The 17,587-nt window shown below is 38.5% G+C and overlaps 1 protein-coding gene across 1 annotated transcript in view; it reads right to left on the bottom strand.

Moving 5' to 3' along the window:
• Positions 1 to 7,277, bottom strand: part of LOC150085739 (kinesin-like protein KIF20A) — a 1,052,004-nt gene extending 1,044,727 nt beyond the window's left edge. Inside the window, exon 1 of the mRNA XM_090374670.1 lies at positions 7,068 to 7,277. Coding sequence (XP_090230796.1) covers positions 7,068 to 7,250 — 183 coding nt within the window. The 5' untranslated portion in view covers positions 7,251 to 7,277. The remainder of the gene's footprint in view (positions 1 to 7,067) is intronic.
• Positions 7,278 to 17,587: the final 10,310 nt, after the last annotated feature.

The raw sequence follows: 17,587 nt of genomic DNA on the forward strand, positions 1-17,587 counted from the left end.
AAGAGCAACTGCTTGTGTTTCACCAAACTTTTCCATTAAATTTGTCCATAAGTGGATAACATAAGCCAGAATATCACCAATGGATCAACACTGACGGAATCCATACTGGCGATCGTTGATCATAAGGAAGGTTTCTAGGTAGTTTAAGGTTAGCGATTAATTTATTTCTCCATTATTTTAGAAAGAATATAAGTAATTGAATTGGATGATAATTAGATGGGAGGGATTTGTCATCCTTTTTAGGAACTGGCTGGATATGAGCAAATTTCCAAGCAGAAGGAAACACACCTTTGGAATAAAAAAGTGAAAAAAGTCAGCAAAAAACAGGAGTAAGTTCAGGAGCACAGGTTTTGAGAACAAGTGGAGAAATACCATCAGGACCTGGAGTTTTGCTGACTCTTTTGCTGCCTCCTTTAATATAATTGAAGAGATCCCATCCACCTCAGGTACTTTACATTAAATTTGTCCATAAGTGGATAACATAAGCCAGAATATCACCAATGGATCAACACTGACGGAATCCATACTGGCGATCGTTGATCATAAGGAAGGTTTCTAGGTAGTTTAAGGTTAGCGATTAATTTATTTCTCCATTATTTTAGAAAGAATATAAGTAATTGAATTGGATGATAATTAGATGGGAGGGATTTGTCATCCTTTTTAGGAACTGGCTGGATATGAGCAAATTTCCAAGCAGAAGGAAACACACCTTTGGAATAAAAAAGTGAAAAAAGTCAGCAAAAAACAGGAGTAAGTTCAGGAGCACAGGTTTTGAGAACAAGTGGAGAAATACCATCAGGACCTGGAGTTTTGCTGACTCTTTTGCTGCCTCCTTTAATATAATTGAAGAGATCCCATCCACCTCAGGTACTTTATGTTGAGCTTCAATTTCAGGAGAGTGGAGGAGAACTTCAGATCCCACCAGAATTTAAATCACTTCTGGCATTCTCATCTGTAAAAAAATTCATCATGTGTGAATGTAGATGCAAAATACCCATTTAGTTCATAGTGACCTGAGCAGGATCATTAACAGTTTTCCATTTATATCTAGTGAACCAATCTGTATCAATCTCTTCCTTCTACTGTTTACATAAATAAAGTAGTCTTTGCTACTTTTCTTTGCCAGATATTTTTCATAGTCTGCCTTAGCTTTCTTTACCTCCTTTGCAGACCGGTTTATATTTACTTAGGCTTCTGTATCACCTAATAATTTATACAAATCTAATGTATTTTCTTCTCTTCCAATGAGTCTGTCTCATCAGGTGTTCATTTAGGTTTAACACCTTGAACAGTATCTCTTAGTTGGATAATAATCCAAGTAGCTTCTATGATTACTAACTTCCCTGAATACTTCCCATTTAGCATTTCAGTTGAAGCAACTGATGATATAACATCAACAGTTGGTCCAACTTAGATCATGAATATCACATGTATATTCCTCTGGGGTGGAGGTTAGTTTTAAATTTTACATAAACGAATCACATTTAAAATTAGCATTAGCATTAGTAGAGGCATATGATGCAAGAATGCAAGCTTATTCAGCATCAGCCAAAAAAACAAAAAAAAAACATCACTCCCATTTCACCCCTCCGTTCGCTCGAAAAAAATAGCTGTCCAGTTGAGCCTTAAATTTGTATAGGCTATCAACTTCAACAACAAGTGATGGAAGTCGGTTCCATCAACCAACCACCCGCTGGCCAAAGGCAAATTTCCGCACATCTATCCGACATCAGTCCTTCCTCAATTTGAATTTATGCCCTCTGAGCTGATTATTCTGAGCAAGATGAAGAATCCCATTGGCATTGAGCATGCTCAAACCATTGAAAGCCTTATACACCTCTATCAGATCACCTCGCCGGTGCCTAGTCTCCAGATTCTGTAATTTGCAAAACTTAAGCCTTTCTTCGTAAGAGCAACCCTTTGTTCCATTCACTAATCTAGTTGCCCTTCTCTGTACCCGTTCCAGCAGCTATACATCCTTCTTGAAATGAGGCCTCCAGACCTGTATACAGTACTCAAGATGTGGCCTAACCATTGCCTTATACAAGGGAATAATCACCTCCTTATCCCTGCTAGAAAAATTTCTGTATATCATTGACAAGACACCATGTGCTACTCTCGCAGCTCGTCTGCACTGCTCAGAGAACTTCATATCTGCCTGCACAATTACCCCCAGGTCCTTTTCATTCTCCACCACTGTCAGTGTAGTACCGCAGAGTTGATACGTTGCTCTGGGGTTACTGTTTCCCATATGTAGTACTTTACATTTGTCAATGTTAAACTTCATTTGCCACCTCTCAGCCCATCTGTTCAACCTTTCCAGATCCTATTGCAGCAGCATAGCGTCAGTGGTGTCCTTAACAACCCTGCCAACCTTTGTATCATCTGCAAACTTGGACATTAAACTTGATATCCCATCATCAATATCATTCATAAACACCGAAAACAACAACGGACCCAACACTGAACCCTGAGAAACTCCACTAATAACATTAGTCCACGTTGAGCAGTGTCCATTGATTACCACTCTCTGTCTTCTGCCACTCAACCATCCCCTTATCCATAGCAGCAATTTGCCTCCAATGCCACACTGCTCCAATTTGTGCAGCAGTCTTCCATGTGCAACAGTATCAAAAGCCTTTCTAAGATCCAAATATATAATATCAAAGTTATTCCCTGCATCCAGTTCTTTTGTGACTACATCATAGTATCCAATCAAATTGGTCAGGCAAGACCTGCCCTTAACCAAACCATGATGCATCTGAGCTATAACTGAATTCTTCTCTAGATGATCCTGCAGTGCTTCTTTAACCAGTGCCTCCATTAATTTACCTGCAACAGAAGTTAAACTAACAGGTCTATAATTACTTGTGTCAGCCTTTGATCCTCCTTTGTGAATTGGGGTCACATTTGCACATTTCCAGTCTATGGGTACCTCCCCTGAGTCCAAAGAAGCTCTCATAATTATGGCTAGGGGTTTGCTTACTTCCTTTGCTGCCTCCTTTAATATAACTGGATAGATCCCATCCACCCCAGGTGCCTTTTTAATGTTTATCCTCAACAACCTCTCCTCCACTTTCCTCTCAGTTATTACAAAATCATCCAGCTCACTGCCAATGTTTACTTTACCTACATCATTCTCCTTCCTGAATAACTCCTCATGCGTGAATGTAGATGCAAAATACTCGTTTAGATTGTTAGCCACCTGAGCAGGATCCTTAACTGTTGAACCATCAATATCCAGTGGACCAATCTGATTCATCCCTTTCCTTCTTGAGTTTAAATAGGTAAAGAACTCTTTTCTGTTTTTCTTTGCATCCTTTGTCAAGGATTTTTCGTAGTCTGCCTTTGCCTGCCTAATCTCCTTTGTGACTTGGTTACAGACTAACTTATATCTATCATAGGCTTCCATGTCACCCATTAATTTGTATGTATCCCATGCATTTTTCATCTCTGCCACATGTCTCATTAGTTCATCTGACAACCATTTAGGCCTAAACCTTGAACAATATTTCTTAGTTGATATGTAAAGCCTGGTAGCCTCCAAGATTAGTTCCTTGAATGCTTCCCATTTTGAGTTTGCTGTTGGTAACATCATCAGTTGGTCCCACTGTATAGAATTTAAATACTGTCTCAGACCATCATAGTCGCTTTTACGAAAACAAAAACCCTTCCCTTTACCTCTGATGGTAGTTACCTCCTTGAGTAAATCCCACTTCAACACACTGTGATCACTGCCACCTAGTGGTTCATTTGTCTGCAGATTCTTAATGCATGAAGAATCACTACTGATAATCAGATCAAGAGTATTCCTCCCTCTAGTTGCCTCCCGAACATGCTGATGTAGAAAACAATCATCCAATAAATCCACAAAAGCCTTGCTAGTGTGTGACTGACCAGCCCCCAAATTCCAGTCAATATCTGGGAAATTAAAATCCCCCATTATAAGACTCTCTGATTTACTGGCCCACTATTTCCCTGTACAATATCTTATTATACTCATCAGAGTCATTAGGCCTATAGCACACTCCTACTCTCAATTTTGATTTCCCTATGCTTATGTCACACCAAACTGATTCGACACTGCCCCTGTTCATCGATGTCGACTGGCTTCACTTCCTTGGACTTTGTGTTTCTTAACTAATAGCATAACTCCTCCTCCCCTCCTGTCCTGTCTGTCCTTTCTATACACATTGTATTCCCCAAATTCCAGTTCCGCATTCCTTATATCTGTGTGACACCACGTCTCTGATATCCCAACAATATCTGCCTTTGATGTTTTGAGCAATACCTCAAATTCATCAAATTTATTTACCAAACTCCTAGCATTGGTGTACACGCAGGTATAGCATTAGCATTAGTAGAGGCATTTGATGCAAGAAAGCAAGCTTATGCAGCATCAGCCAAAAAAAAAAAAAAAGTAACATAAATAAATAAAAATAACCACTTCCACTTCACCCCTCTGTTCGTTCGAAATACCTGTCCAGCTGAGCCTTAAACCTATTTAGGCTATCAACTTCCACGACAAGGGATGGAAGTCTGTTCCACCTACCAACCACCCGCTGGCTAAAGGCAAATTTCCGCACATCTATCCTACATCTGTCTTTCCTCAATTTGAATTTATGCCCTCTCAGGTGATTATTCTGAGCAAGAGGAAGAATCCCATCAGCATTGAGCATGCTCAAACCATTCAGGGCTTTGTACACCTCTATCAGATCACCTCGCTGGTGCCTAGTTTCCAGACACTGCAATTCGCAAAACTTAAGCCTTTCTTCGTAAGAACACCCTTTTGTCCCATTCACCAATCTTGTTGCCCTTCTCTGTACTCGTTCCAGCAGCTCTACATCCTTCTTGAAATGAGGCCTCCAGGCCTGTATACAGTACTCTAGGTGTGGCCTGACCATTGCCTTATACAAGGGAATAATCACCTCCTTATCCCTGCTAGAAAAATTCCTATATATCATTGACAATACACCATGAGCTACTCTTGCAGCCCGTCTGCACTGCTCAGAGAACTTCATATCTGCCTGCACAACTACCCCCAGGTCCCTTTCATTCTCTACCACTGTCAGTGTAGTACCACAGAGTTGATACGTTGCTCTGGGGTTGCTGTTTCCCATATGTAGTACTTTACATTTGTCAATGTTAAACTTCATTTGCCCCCTCGAAGCCCATCTGCTCAACCTTTCCAAATCCTGTTGCAGCAGCATAGTGTCAGTAGTGTCCTTGACAACCCGGCCAACCTTCGTATCGTCTGCAAACTTGGACATTAAGCTTGATATACCATCATCAATATCATTTATAAATACAGAAAACAATAAAGGACCCAATACTGAACCCTGAGGGACTCCACTAATAACATTATACATGCACTAATATACATGCACCTGTTTCTATTCTTGGCTACCCTAACACAACCCATGTGTTTACTTGTACCGCAATGACTCCCAGCAGTCTCTGAAATATCCTGCATCTTGTTTTTTAGGCTTCTGCTCATTTCAATAGAAGCAAGGCAAGAATCACTTCCACCTCTGCCAGTGGCTACTGTTAATCTATTAGTCATTGTATCCCCCCCCCCAACTAGCAGTTTTCCTTATATCTGTGTGACACCACGTCTCTGATATCCCAACGATATCTGCCTTTGATGTTTTGAGCAATACCACAAATTCATCAAATTTATTTACCAAACTCCTAGCATTAGTGTACACGCAGGTATACATGCACCTGTTTCTATTCTTGGCTACCCTAACACAGCCCATGTGTTTACTTGTACCGCAGTGACTCCCAGCAGTCTCTGAAATATCCCGCATCTTGTTTTTCAGGCTTCTGCTCATTTCAATAGAAGCAGTGCAAGAATCACTTCCACCTCTGCCAGTGGCTACTGTTAATCTATTAGTCATTGTATCCCCCCAACTAGCAGTTTTCCAACCCACCTAACTCTGCCTCGACAGCATCAGCAAAAATTCTTGCACCCTTTCTATTTAAGTGTATCCCCATCCCTGTAGAAGCAGTCTCTCCTGTTAACAGGTACAGTCCAGGCTGAAAAAAATTCTACCCCTTGAGCCTTGCACAATCCCTCCAGGGCCAAACTGATCGACAAGGCTCTCATCATATACTCCCTCCTATCATGTCTGGGCAGAATTGCAGACACTTTCAAATTCAACCCTAATTCACGGCTTTTTTTCAACAGTGACCTGTACTTGCTAAGTAATTCCGCCAGTCTCCTACTCTTAATATCATTAGTGCCAACGTGTACAACAATATCACCTTTTGTGCCCTTAAAAGATGATATCCGCTCTACAACGTCATCAACCTTTGCCCCTGGCAGACATGGCAAAACCTCTAATCTTTAGCATTACGCTCTTAGAGGCAAAACCTCTAAGAGCGTAATGCTAAAGTGTGCATGATTGAAGTTTATATATTTATAAGATGCTACTACTGTCCACAGTGTTCTTCATGATACACTGCAGTACTGTAAATTAAAATAAAAAAAAATTCAAAATGAAATTTGCTTATACAAAATATTTGCTTAATATTTGATCTTTTAATAATTATGTATTCACATTTAAAATTGGAAAAAACTGGTTAAATTTCACTTTTGGGTATAATGTCCCTCCCTAATAACACATGTTAAAGCTGTTCAACAGCATCAGCATTATATCTAAGTTGCAATGTATTTGTATTCTATACTGCTTAATTCTTGTCTTCTCTAATTATTCTTAGAAATGGCAACTATATAATGGGAAAAACATTACCAGTTCTTAGTATTGTGGATTCCAGTTCTTAGTATTGTGAAAAATCAATGTGAATTATTTCTTAACTCCTTGACACTGCTGAGACCACCTTATGTGAAGGAGCTGGGTATATTCTTGCTGTGCATGTACACTATATCCAAAGGTTTCATTAATTCATACATCACACACAATTTCTTTCAATTACCAAATTTTTAAAATTAATAATTATCTAAATTTTGTAATGAATGATTTTCATTGCATGCAGCTGTAACATTTTACAAAATTCTTAGAAAACATCTGCAAGAACCTAAAACTGCAGTAGCCTTTGATTACCTGTTCGTTATCAAGACAAACTTCCCCTTTCAAGAGTGGTCGGACTCTTAAATATACTTTCATTCTTTCACGACTGACCTCTATAAACTCGTCTAAAAGTTTCTTTTTAATGGAAGTATCAAGACGGCTGGATGAAACTGGGCCTAATATTTCATTTCCCGGTGATTCAATATACTGTGACATCACCAAACCTTTATTTAAATAACTTTATGTTCACTGAAATAAAAACAAAGAATTAAATTATTTTGGAGAGTTCCCACATGCATTGCTTTTGTTATCCAACTCAATGTAAAAAACACTTCAACTACATAGTAGTAGAATAAGATAGTATATAACAGAGCTATGATGCTCAATACATTCTACATTGATATCAATATTTGTAGAAGAATAAGAAAAATTTACCTCAAATATGATACGTAGAACACTTTCTTATGATACTCTCCAGAAATTAAAACAATGTATTGACAGGTTATGCCTGGAAAGAAAGGAAGTGAACATTTTAATTTCTGGAGAGTATCATACGGAAGAGTTCTACATATCATATTGAGGTAAACTTCTTTTATTCTTCTACAAGTGGTAGAAAAATAAATAATAACAATCAGTTAACTGGCTGGAGTTAACAATGTATTGTTATTTTGAGTGGAGAGTTAAGTGTTAACTGTTATACTAATAATCCTCATTCTGGTTTAGCACTGAGTGTTCTCCAAAGATAAAACACATGGTAATAAATGTAAGCATGAATGGAATTAAATCTGACAAAATGGCAGTTGTTGATAAAAAAAAATAAAAAAAGTGGAATTAAAGAATATTAGTCAGAAACAGCAGAAATTTTTATTTTGCAATGAGGAAATGCAGGTTGTTAACCATAATTCCCACATGGAGTAGGAACTGCCAGAATGCCATAAACATTTCTTACTATATAATAAACACCAATGACTCTGATGTTTACCCTGGCACAGAAATTAAGCTTAGAGATCTGTAATTAATTGCTTTGCCCTTTGATCACAGATTTGGGAATAGGAGAGAGATTTGCAAATCTACACACTGAAGATGTGCAAATATCTGAAAAACTGTGCATGCAAGCCAGCTACTAGGCAATTCACCAGAAGTTACAAATAGGAGTTACCAACAGGTTCGGACTGTCCAAACCTACTGGTAACTCTCAAAAGCAACCGGATCAGCTAGTATATAATCTCACTCCCTCTACTCTGCAAGCAGATGATTGCAAGTGTCCAAGTAGTTTGTGGGGTGAGGGGGGGGGCATTGTCAAGGCCAACTTATGTCAAGAAGCTAGTATATTCTCAATGTGTGTACAAAATATCCAAAAATTTCAAGATTGTCTACCCCTTCCACTTTTATTTAATGTACTGAATACAAAATTGATAGACAGACTAATGGAAAAAACTTAAATGTGAAAAGATCAAAACCTACCAAAAACTTCCTCATTCTGTACAGGGTCTAAGCAGAGTCGGCTGCAAACTTTGCAGGCTCTGTGCAAGATGAAATAAACAGTCTAGGAAGTTCGGACTAAAAAGGGGGGGGGGAATTAACCAATGTTTCAAATTTTCATACTTATTACATAATTATTTTTCATGCAGGAAGAATATAAGAAAATAACGTGATATTATGATCAATAACAATACTGATAAATAATAAACAATTGACTAGAAATATCACATGCATTTCCATTACAAAAACAAAAATAAAGAAAGAAAAACAATCAGTAATGATCCAAACAAACAATTATCCAAAAATATCAATAAATTAGTTTTTTCTACACCTGAGATAAACAGTACCTTATATTTCATTCATATGCGTGTTTATACTAAAGTAGTGGATTTTCTAACAGTTAAAAAAAAGTAAGGAAGAGTGCGATAAAAATGCATTACGTGTCATTATTTCACTATTACACACTGATTACCATGGTTATGAGTCATTTTTAACCAATAATCTTCAACTCTGGGAAATAGTAATGTCAAATGGTAGAATTCAAATTATACAGTTTTCGTTAGGGTATGCCATCCCATTACAAATGTCAAATATTTCTTTCAAACTGTTTTAATTATAGGCGTAGAAAATATATTACATGCAACTCAAGTAAAAAGTGTTTTTTTAACTCATACGAATTCATGAAATAATACATCACTTTTTACTCTTGTTGCATAAATAACTACAGGGTTATCAAAAATTATTGAAGTGTGCTGCTTCATAGAAATATGACGTGCCACTAACTTGATATAAATCCATTATTAATTCAGAATTATAGTCATAAAAATGACTGATAATCATTACAGAAATAAATAAAAGAACCCTTCTAAATATACTCAGTAACCAAATTTGTGAACGATGTAACGTACGGCCAAAGTTGAATGATAAAATTAATTTCCGACATTACTTTGATATATGCTGTCATTTTCGAAAAAGTAGTTTGGATCAACTTTAGGAAAACAGAATATAGTTTTAATAACATTGTGGATAATTTGTTGTCATGTGACTATCATTCATTTATGATCACCCTGTATTTATTTATCACATACTGCACAAAAAAAAAAGGAAATAAATAAAACCACATACACATTTTCCTGGCCCGTTTTGCCGCAAAAACACTCACTATATCATCGTAATTTATTTTATATGTCAATTCATGCTCAATTGATATTAATGATAATGAAATAAGCTTTTCTTGAGAGATTGATGATCTCAGGTAGTTCTTTATTAGTTTTAATTTTGAAAACGATCTTTCACTTGAAGCTCCTGTCATGGGACTATTAATATTATTCTTAAAGCTATTGTAATATTAGGGTACAACTCCATTAAATTCTTGGAGTATTCTTGGTTCTAAACATTTTAATTACCTCATAAAAATCAATTTTGTCGACATCCGTATGAAACATTGAACACAATTTTCTAGTTGTTGTTTTAGGTCAGCTTCAGGGACGACTTGCAACTTACTGAGATCATACAAAAAACCAAAGATATCTTCTTGTTCTTTATAAAATTTAAAATGTTTTTCAAACGATACTACGGCAGCATCTACAATTAAAGAAAAGAAATTGATTTTGTAAATTTCTTCTGGGTTCAATATGGGATCATCTCTATCTTCATAATCAAAAAATCTTCTTTTTTGACCAACACGCCATTCCTTGAAGGAGATATCAATGTTTAGTTCCTCACAAAATACAAATAATTATATTAGGGTCACCCGTAATTACTTACATATACCCACTTATATATAAGAAAACAGGCCTTGTGCATCTGATTGCATTATATCATCAAAGTTCCTTCCAACGACTGACTAACTGGTTAAAATAAATTTATTAAAATAAAAATGATATATACATAAGATAAAACAGAAATAAAATAAGATAAAAGCATTAAAATACAACAAGATAAGAGTTAAAATATATATAATAAAAGCGTTAAAATACATATAGTAGCTTTACATATACATATAGTAGATAGTAGCTTTCGAAGCAGAGTGCCTCTTCATCAGCTAGTGTGTGAATGGTGTACTTCAGTATATATTAATGGTTACAATAGCACAAGTCAGCTGGGCATGATCATGAATCTGGTGTCGGTAAAGCAGAATTATGTACACGTAATGATTGGCAGCACTCAACGCACTGCAATACAGTTCATTCTACAGGGTGTCTCAAAAACATTGGTACAAACGTTTAGGGGAAGTAGGTAACATCTAAAGGAATGTGAATCGCATAGGAACCCATAACCGCAAACTTCACTGTAATAGTAGTAGTAGTGGCATGTGATGCAAGAAAGCAAATGTATGAGCTTATGCAGCATCAGCCAAAAAAAAAAAAAAAAAAAACACACCATTCCCTCCAAATGCCTATCCAGTTCCTCCTTAAATTTATTCAAGCTATCAACTTCCACAACGACAGATGGAAGTTTGTTCCAGCAATTAACCACCCGCTGGCTAAAGGCAAATTTCCGCACATCTATTCTACATCTGTCTTTTCTTAATTTGAATTTATGCCCCCTTAGGTTCGTAATCTGAACAAGTGGAAGGATCCCATCAGAATTCAGCGTGCTCAATCCATTCAAGGCCTTATATACCTCAATCAGATCACCGCGCAGGTGCCTAGTCTCCAGCCACTGCAATTTGCAGAACTTAAGCCTCTCTTGGTAAGAGGATTCCTTCATTCCCCTCACCAATCTTGTTGCCCTTCTCTGTACCCACTCAAGTAAATCTACATCCTTCCTAAAATGAGGTCTCCAGACCTGTACGCAGTACTCAAGGCGTGGCCTGACCATTGCCTTATACAGAGGGATAATCACCTCCTTTTCCCTGCTAGCAAAATTCCTATATATCATTGACAAAACCCCATGACCTGCCCTGGCAGCCTGTCTGCATTGCTCAGAGAACTTCATATCTGCCTGCACAATTACTCCCAGGTCTTTTTCATTTTCTACCACCTTAAGTGTAGTACCACACATTTGGTACGTTTCTCTGGGGTTATTTCTACCCATATGCAGTACTTTGCATTTGTCAAGGTTAAACTTCAGTTGCCACTTCTTAGCCCATCTGCCCAAATTATCTAGATCCTGTTGCAGTAGCAGACTGCCATTACTGTCATTAACAACCCTGCCAACCTTTGTATCATCTGCAAACTTCGACATTAAGCCTGATATACCTTCAATATCATTGATAAATATACAAAACAACAGTGGACCTAACACCGAACCCTGTGGGACACCACTAATAACATTAGTCCACGAAGAGCAGCACCCATTGATTACCACCCTCTGTCTTCTCCCACTTAACCATCCTTTTATCCATTGTAGCAACTTACCCTTAATACCATTCTGCTCCAATTTGTACAATAGTCTTACATGCGCAACAGTGTCAAAAGCTTTCCTGAAATCCAAATATATGATATCAAAATTGTTTTTTGCATCCAGTTCTTTTGTGACTGCATCATAGTATCCAATCAAGTTGGTCAGGCAAGACTTCCCCTTAACAAAACCATGCTGTGTCTGAGCTATAACTGAAGTCTTGTCTAAATGATCCTGCAGTGCTTCTTTAACCAGTGCCTCCATTATTTTTCCCGGAACAGAAGTTAAACTAACTGGTCTGTAATTACTCGTGTCACCCTTCAATCCCCCTTTGTGAATTGGGGATACATTTGCACATCTCCAGTCCGTGGGAACATCCCCTGAGTCCAAGGATGCTCTCATAATCATGGCTAAGGGTTTGCTTAGTTGCTTTGCCGCCTCCTTTAATATAACTGGATAGATCCCATCCACCCCAGGTGCTTTTCTTACGTTTAACTTCAACAATTTCTCTTCCACTTTGCTCTCAGTTATTACAAGATCATTAAGCACCCTGCTACAATTTGATAACCTTCTGCCATTTTCAAACCCTAATAATTCCTCACGTGTGAATGTAGATGCAAAATACTCATTCAGTTTGTTTGCTATCTGAGCAGGATCATCAACAGTCGAACCATCGATGTCAAGTGGACCAATCAGATTCAACCCCTTCCTTTTAGAGTTTATATAAGTAAAGAAATCCTTGCTGTTTTTCTTAGCATCTTTTGCCAAGGATTTCTCGTAATCTGCCTTAGCCTGCCGAACCTCCTTTGTGACCTGATTACAGATTAACTTATATCTGCCATAGGCTTCTGAATCGCTTGATAATTTATATGCATCCCATGCATTTTTCTTCTCTGTTACGAGTCTCATTAGTTCATTTGACAACCATTTAGGCCTAAACCTTGAACAATATTTCTTAATAGGTATGAAACTTTTAGTAGCTTCCACGATTAATTCCTTGAATGCTTCCCACTTAGAATTTACTGTTGGTAACATCGTCAGTAGATCCCACTGTACAGAATTTAAAAACTGTCGGAGACCACTGTGCTCACCTTTACGGCAGAGTACAGTGGTCGTAAGTCGGCAGACGGCGCGGTAGTCGCCGCACGAAGAGCATGCATCGACATACGAACTGTGAGCTGGCAGACATGCACCTAGTGTATGAATTAGCAGAGGGCAATGGACGAGCCGCTCAACGAATTTATGGAGAATGCTTCCCAGACAGACATGTACCGGACCACCTTTTGTTTGCGCGTGTGCATCAAAATTTGTGCGATTATGGGTCATTTAGAGGTAACAGGAGTAGTGCAGCAGACCACATTCAACACGAACTCCCACCACAGAAGAAAGTGTGTTGAATGCCATCCAGAATAATACTACCAACACACGTGCCATTGCCTCTGCCTTAGGAGTGTCTCATTGCAGTGTACGGCATGTTTGGCACGACAATTCCTTATACACCTTTCATCTCCAAAGGGTTCAGTTACTCCTCCCCAAGATCATCTTGCATGTGTGGCTTTTGCACAGTGGTTTCTCCAAGAAAGTGTTTAAGACTTGAATTTTCCAGCCTATGTTTTGTTCACGGATGAGGCTTATTTCACTCGGGAAGGCTTATTCAATCAGCACAATGCTCATGTGTGGGCTCACGACAACCCACACGGTGTGCGCCCCCAGGCGGCACAACATTGCTTCGCAATAAATGTGTGGGCAGGGATTGTCAGTGACTGCTTGGTCAGCCCATACCTGTTACCATCCCACATGAACACCGCTAAATATCGGATCTTTCTTGAACAAATTCTACCAGGTTACTTGACGATGTTCCAACAAATGTGAGACGCAACATTTGGTTTCAACATGATGGGACGCCTGCCCATTATGGAAGGTGTGTTCGTGACCATTTGAACAGGCGTTTTGGGCGTCGATGGATTGGCCGTGGTGGACCCGTTGCCTGGCCCCCATGCTCACCTGATTTATCGAGCCTTGATTTCTTTCTGTGGGGACCCTCAAATCTATCATGTATGAATAGAATCGCCTGTGGAGACGGAAATGGATCTCTTGGCAAGACTCGTCTGTGCTGCTGCTATTGACAAAGAAACTCCAGGTGTGTTTGACCGTGTCTGCCAATCCATGCTGCGTCGGTGTCACGCATGCATCGCGTCTCATGGTGGAACCTTCAAGCATCTGTTGTAACATCATGAAATGCATCCATCTCATACTCCATTGTTAATATTATGTCAGATTAATGTTTGCCACTAATTACTGTTTTGTGTCATTTCTGCTTCTTGTGCTTCTGCTACTACTTTCCTGTGATGTTACCGGTTATGGGTTCCTATGCAATTCACATTCCTTTAGATGTTACCTACCTCCCCTAAATGTTTGTACTAATATCTTTGAGACACCCTGTATAATAGTGTGTAACCGTACTCCCCTCATCCAATTCATAGTACTATTATTGGTGGCTATGTGTAGTGCTTCAAGCCATGAGCGCTGGCAGTAATCACGTGAACAGTCGACGATTTCAATATCCCATTATGCAGCTGGTCAGGATCTTGTACATTGTTGGAAGGCAGGTGATTGGCCTATATTTCGCCGGGTTTCTTGTATCTTCGTCTTTAGGCTTCAGATATATGATTCCTTGAGTGAGAAACTTCGAGATTGTCTCTGGGTGCCTTATCATTTGGGTGAACTGCTCTGCCAGGTGCTTGTGTGTGCAAGTGAGCTTATTTGTACCAGTAGTTTTGGACCTTATCTATTCCTGGAGTTCGCCAGTCGTGAGAGTTCTTGATTGTCTGCTTTACTTCTTCCCGAATATCCCACCCTCTCATTTCTTGTATGTCCTTGGTTTTCTTGCATTCTAGTTCTATCCAGGTGGCTCAGCTATTATGTTTTACTTCCCTGGCCCATATGTTTCCCTAGAAATCCTCACTCGTCTTCTTCTCGGGTGGTCTGTTCCCTTGTTTCCCGTTATCTCCGAGATTCCTGTAGAAACCTCTTGGTCCTCATCGGAGATTCAGTTGTTTATTTTCTTCTTGGAGCCCTCTTTGTATCGGCATAGTCTCTTGCTGAGTGCAAGGAGGTTCTGCTTGAATGTGTCCAAGTACTCTCCTATTCTCTGATTTTTTGTCTCATGTTTGCTGTGGACACTGTCTCTCTTGAGGATGCTCTTCACTTTTCCAATCAATTTCTTACTCTTATTGCCCCGTTGGTACTGGGTCAATTGGCCTATCTTGACTCTTAATTCTTCTATCATCTGCTGAAGTCTTCTTTCCCAAGCTGGTGGTTCCTTCTGTTTTTGGTTCTTCTGCTGCTGGTCTCTCGTTTCTCTTCCATTAATCCTTGTGGCTGCTACCGTACACAATACACGGCTGTGTGGATGGCCTCCAGTGTTGCACCATTGCTGTCTAGGTAATGCGGTATTATGTGCCAATTCAGGTGGTCTGTGACTCTCCCAAGGTCGGCCTCTGCTTTGGTATCATATGAGTCTTTGTGGGGTCCATTCCTTCGAATTCTGTTAGGGCCTTCTTCCACTCGTCCTCTATTCTGGATATCCATATTATTATTATTAGCCATATGGTGCAAGGTAGCCTGAGGCTTATGCTGCAACAGGCAAAAAAAATCCCAAGTTACCCTGAGAGAGAGAGAGAAGTAGAAAGGAATCACCAAGAAAGAGAAGAATGATAATATCCAGCTCCTATACTCACCAGATGTGCACCCCTGGAAATAAATCTATCCTTGTCCTCAACAATTTTCAATTGGTATGCATAATTCTTTTAATATACCTTCAATCTGTCGAATTAACCCTTTCCAGTCGTATCGTTAACAGTTAAAAATGTGACAAAATTTTCATGAATCTCAACTTTAGCATCTTTGGAATACACAAACCTGAATACAACCGATAACTGTTCTTTTTGACTTACGTCTGGAGTACAGTCAAATAAAACAGAATAGTATTTAGATGAGTTTATCATGTCTACAATAGTTTGCTTTATTTTTGAACCAATTAGCTCTATTAATTCATCTTGTATTCTATGGTAAAAATGTAATTTTTTTTTTTGCAACCAGTGCTTTTTCTTTCTAAGTAATTATATTATTTGTTTTTTTAAAACTGGATCAAATTTGGAAATCAGTTCTATAAGGCCAAGGAAATGTCCATTACTGGAGTTGAAAAGTTTGCCACTTGTTCCTCTTAATGTTAAATTGCTCTTTGCCAAGTAGATAATTCCTCCAAATAATCCTGGCAAATACTTGACGTAATTCTTCCGTCTTTTCTTTTATAAGTTCTTCACTTTTCACATCTAGTGATGTTCCCTTAATAAAATTTAGTTCTCTTTCGATTACTATTCATACATTTGTGATGAACTGGTGGCCATTCATGTTCTGGAATTCTTGGATTTAGGTGAGACCAATCATTAAATCCTTTGCTACAAAAAGCGATTTCTGAATAGGAAAAGGGTTTACAGCCAATACTATTACTTCCAAGTACTATTATACAGCTGGTTTGTATAATAGTACTTGGAAAAGCATCTTCCATTGCTATTTTGTGGAAAATTATCAGATTTTATTTGAACTGGTCCTTTTTTAATTATTAATGTTCTCATTTGGTCAGATATTATATATTTTGGCCAAGTTACTGGATCTTCAATAGCAAAATTTTCATCAACACCAACACCGGAATGGGCTTCAGAAGCTTCATTTTTGCCTTGTGCTTCGTTTTGTTCTTTTATTTCTTGACCTCCTGTTTCTTCTTCTCCCATGTGTTCTTTTATTTCTTGACCTCCTGTTTCTTCTTCTTCTCCCGATTGTTCTTTTATTTCTTGACCTCTGAAACACAGTTCTTTTTTCTGTGAGTCTCAATCATAAGTTATCTTCAACTACTACTGCTATCTCAGTTGCCCTAACTAGGTTCTATAATTCCTTTTGCTTCAAAAGATTGTATTTATACTTATGTCTACTCTGATTATCCTTGTTGGACTTCCTAATTCAGAAGCCCCTCTGTCTTCCTTTGGCCTAATATCTTGCTACCTTATTTTGTCAAATTTATCTCTTGCTCTACTGCTCTCCCAACTCCGAACTCATTGATTTCCTTTCTTTGAACTATTTTCTCAAGCTAACTTACCTAACAGTAAGGTAATTTTTCTTTGTGAACTTAATTTTTACAACTCAAGTTGGCTCCAGCTTTCCTGTGGCACAGACCTAGCTGGTCAAGATGCAAGGCTTTTGCAATTACTAATGACCTCATGCAGCTCATTCATTTACCTATCAAAATACCAGATAATCCTACCTGCACACCCTAAACCCTTCTATCTTTTTTCAGCAACAACCCATCAAAATACATTGTTAATGTTAGTAGTCCTCTAGGCACTCCTGACCACAACTCTGTGATAGTCTCATCTCCAATAGACTCTCTCTCTCTCTCTCTCTCTCTCTCTCTCTCTCTCTCTCTCTCTCTCTCTCTCTCTCTCTCTCTCTCTCTCTCTCTCTCTCTCTCTCTCTCTCCCCCCCCCCCAGCCACTTGGTTGCTTGGAATAGAAACAATTTCTCAATTTTTCATCTTTTCCTTGGTTGGATTATAAATTTAAAGTCATCTGATCCCAATATTTGCTCAGATCAGTGACAGGATGAAATCCTTATTCCACATTATACCCGAAAATTTCATCCTTTATTTAAATTTTAAAAGAAGCATATCA

This window comes from Mastigoproctus giganteus, chromosome 5, assembly GCF_048544385.1.
Source record: "Mastigoproctus giganteus isolate SK-2022 chromosome 5, ASM4854438v1, whole genome shotgun sequence".
Classification (NCBI taxonomy): domain Eukaryota; kingdom Metazoa; phylum Arthropoda; class Arachnida; order Uropygi; family Thelyphonidae; genus Mastigoproctus; species Mastigoproctus giganteus.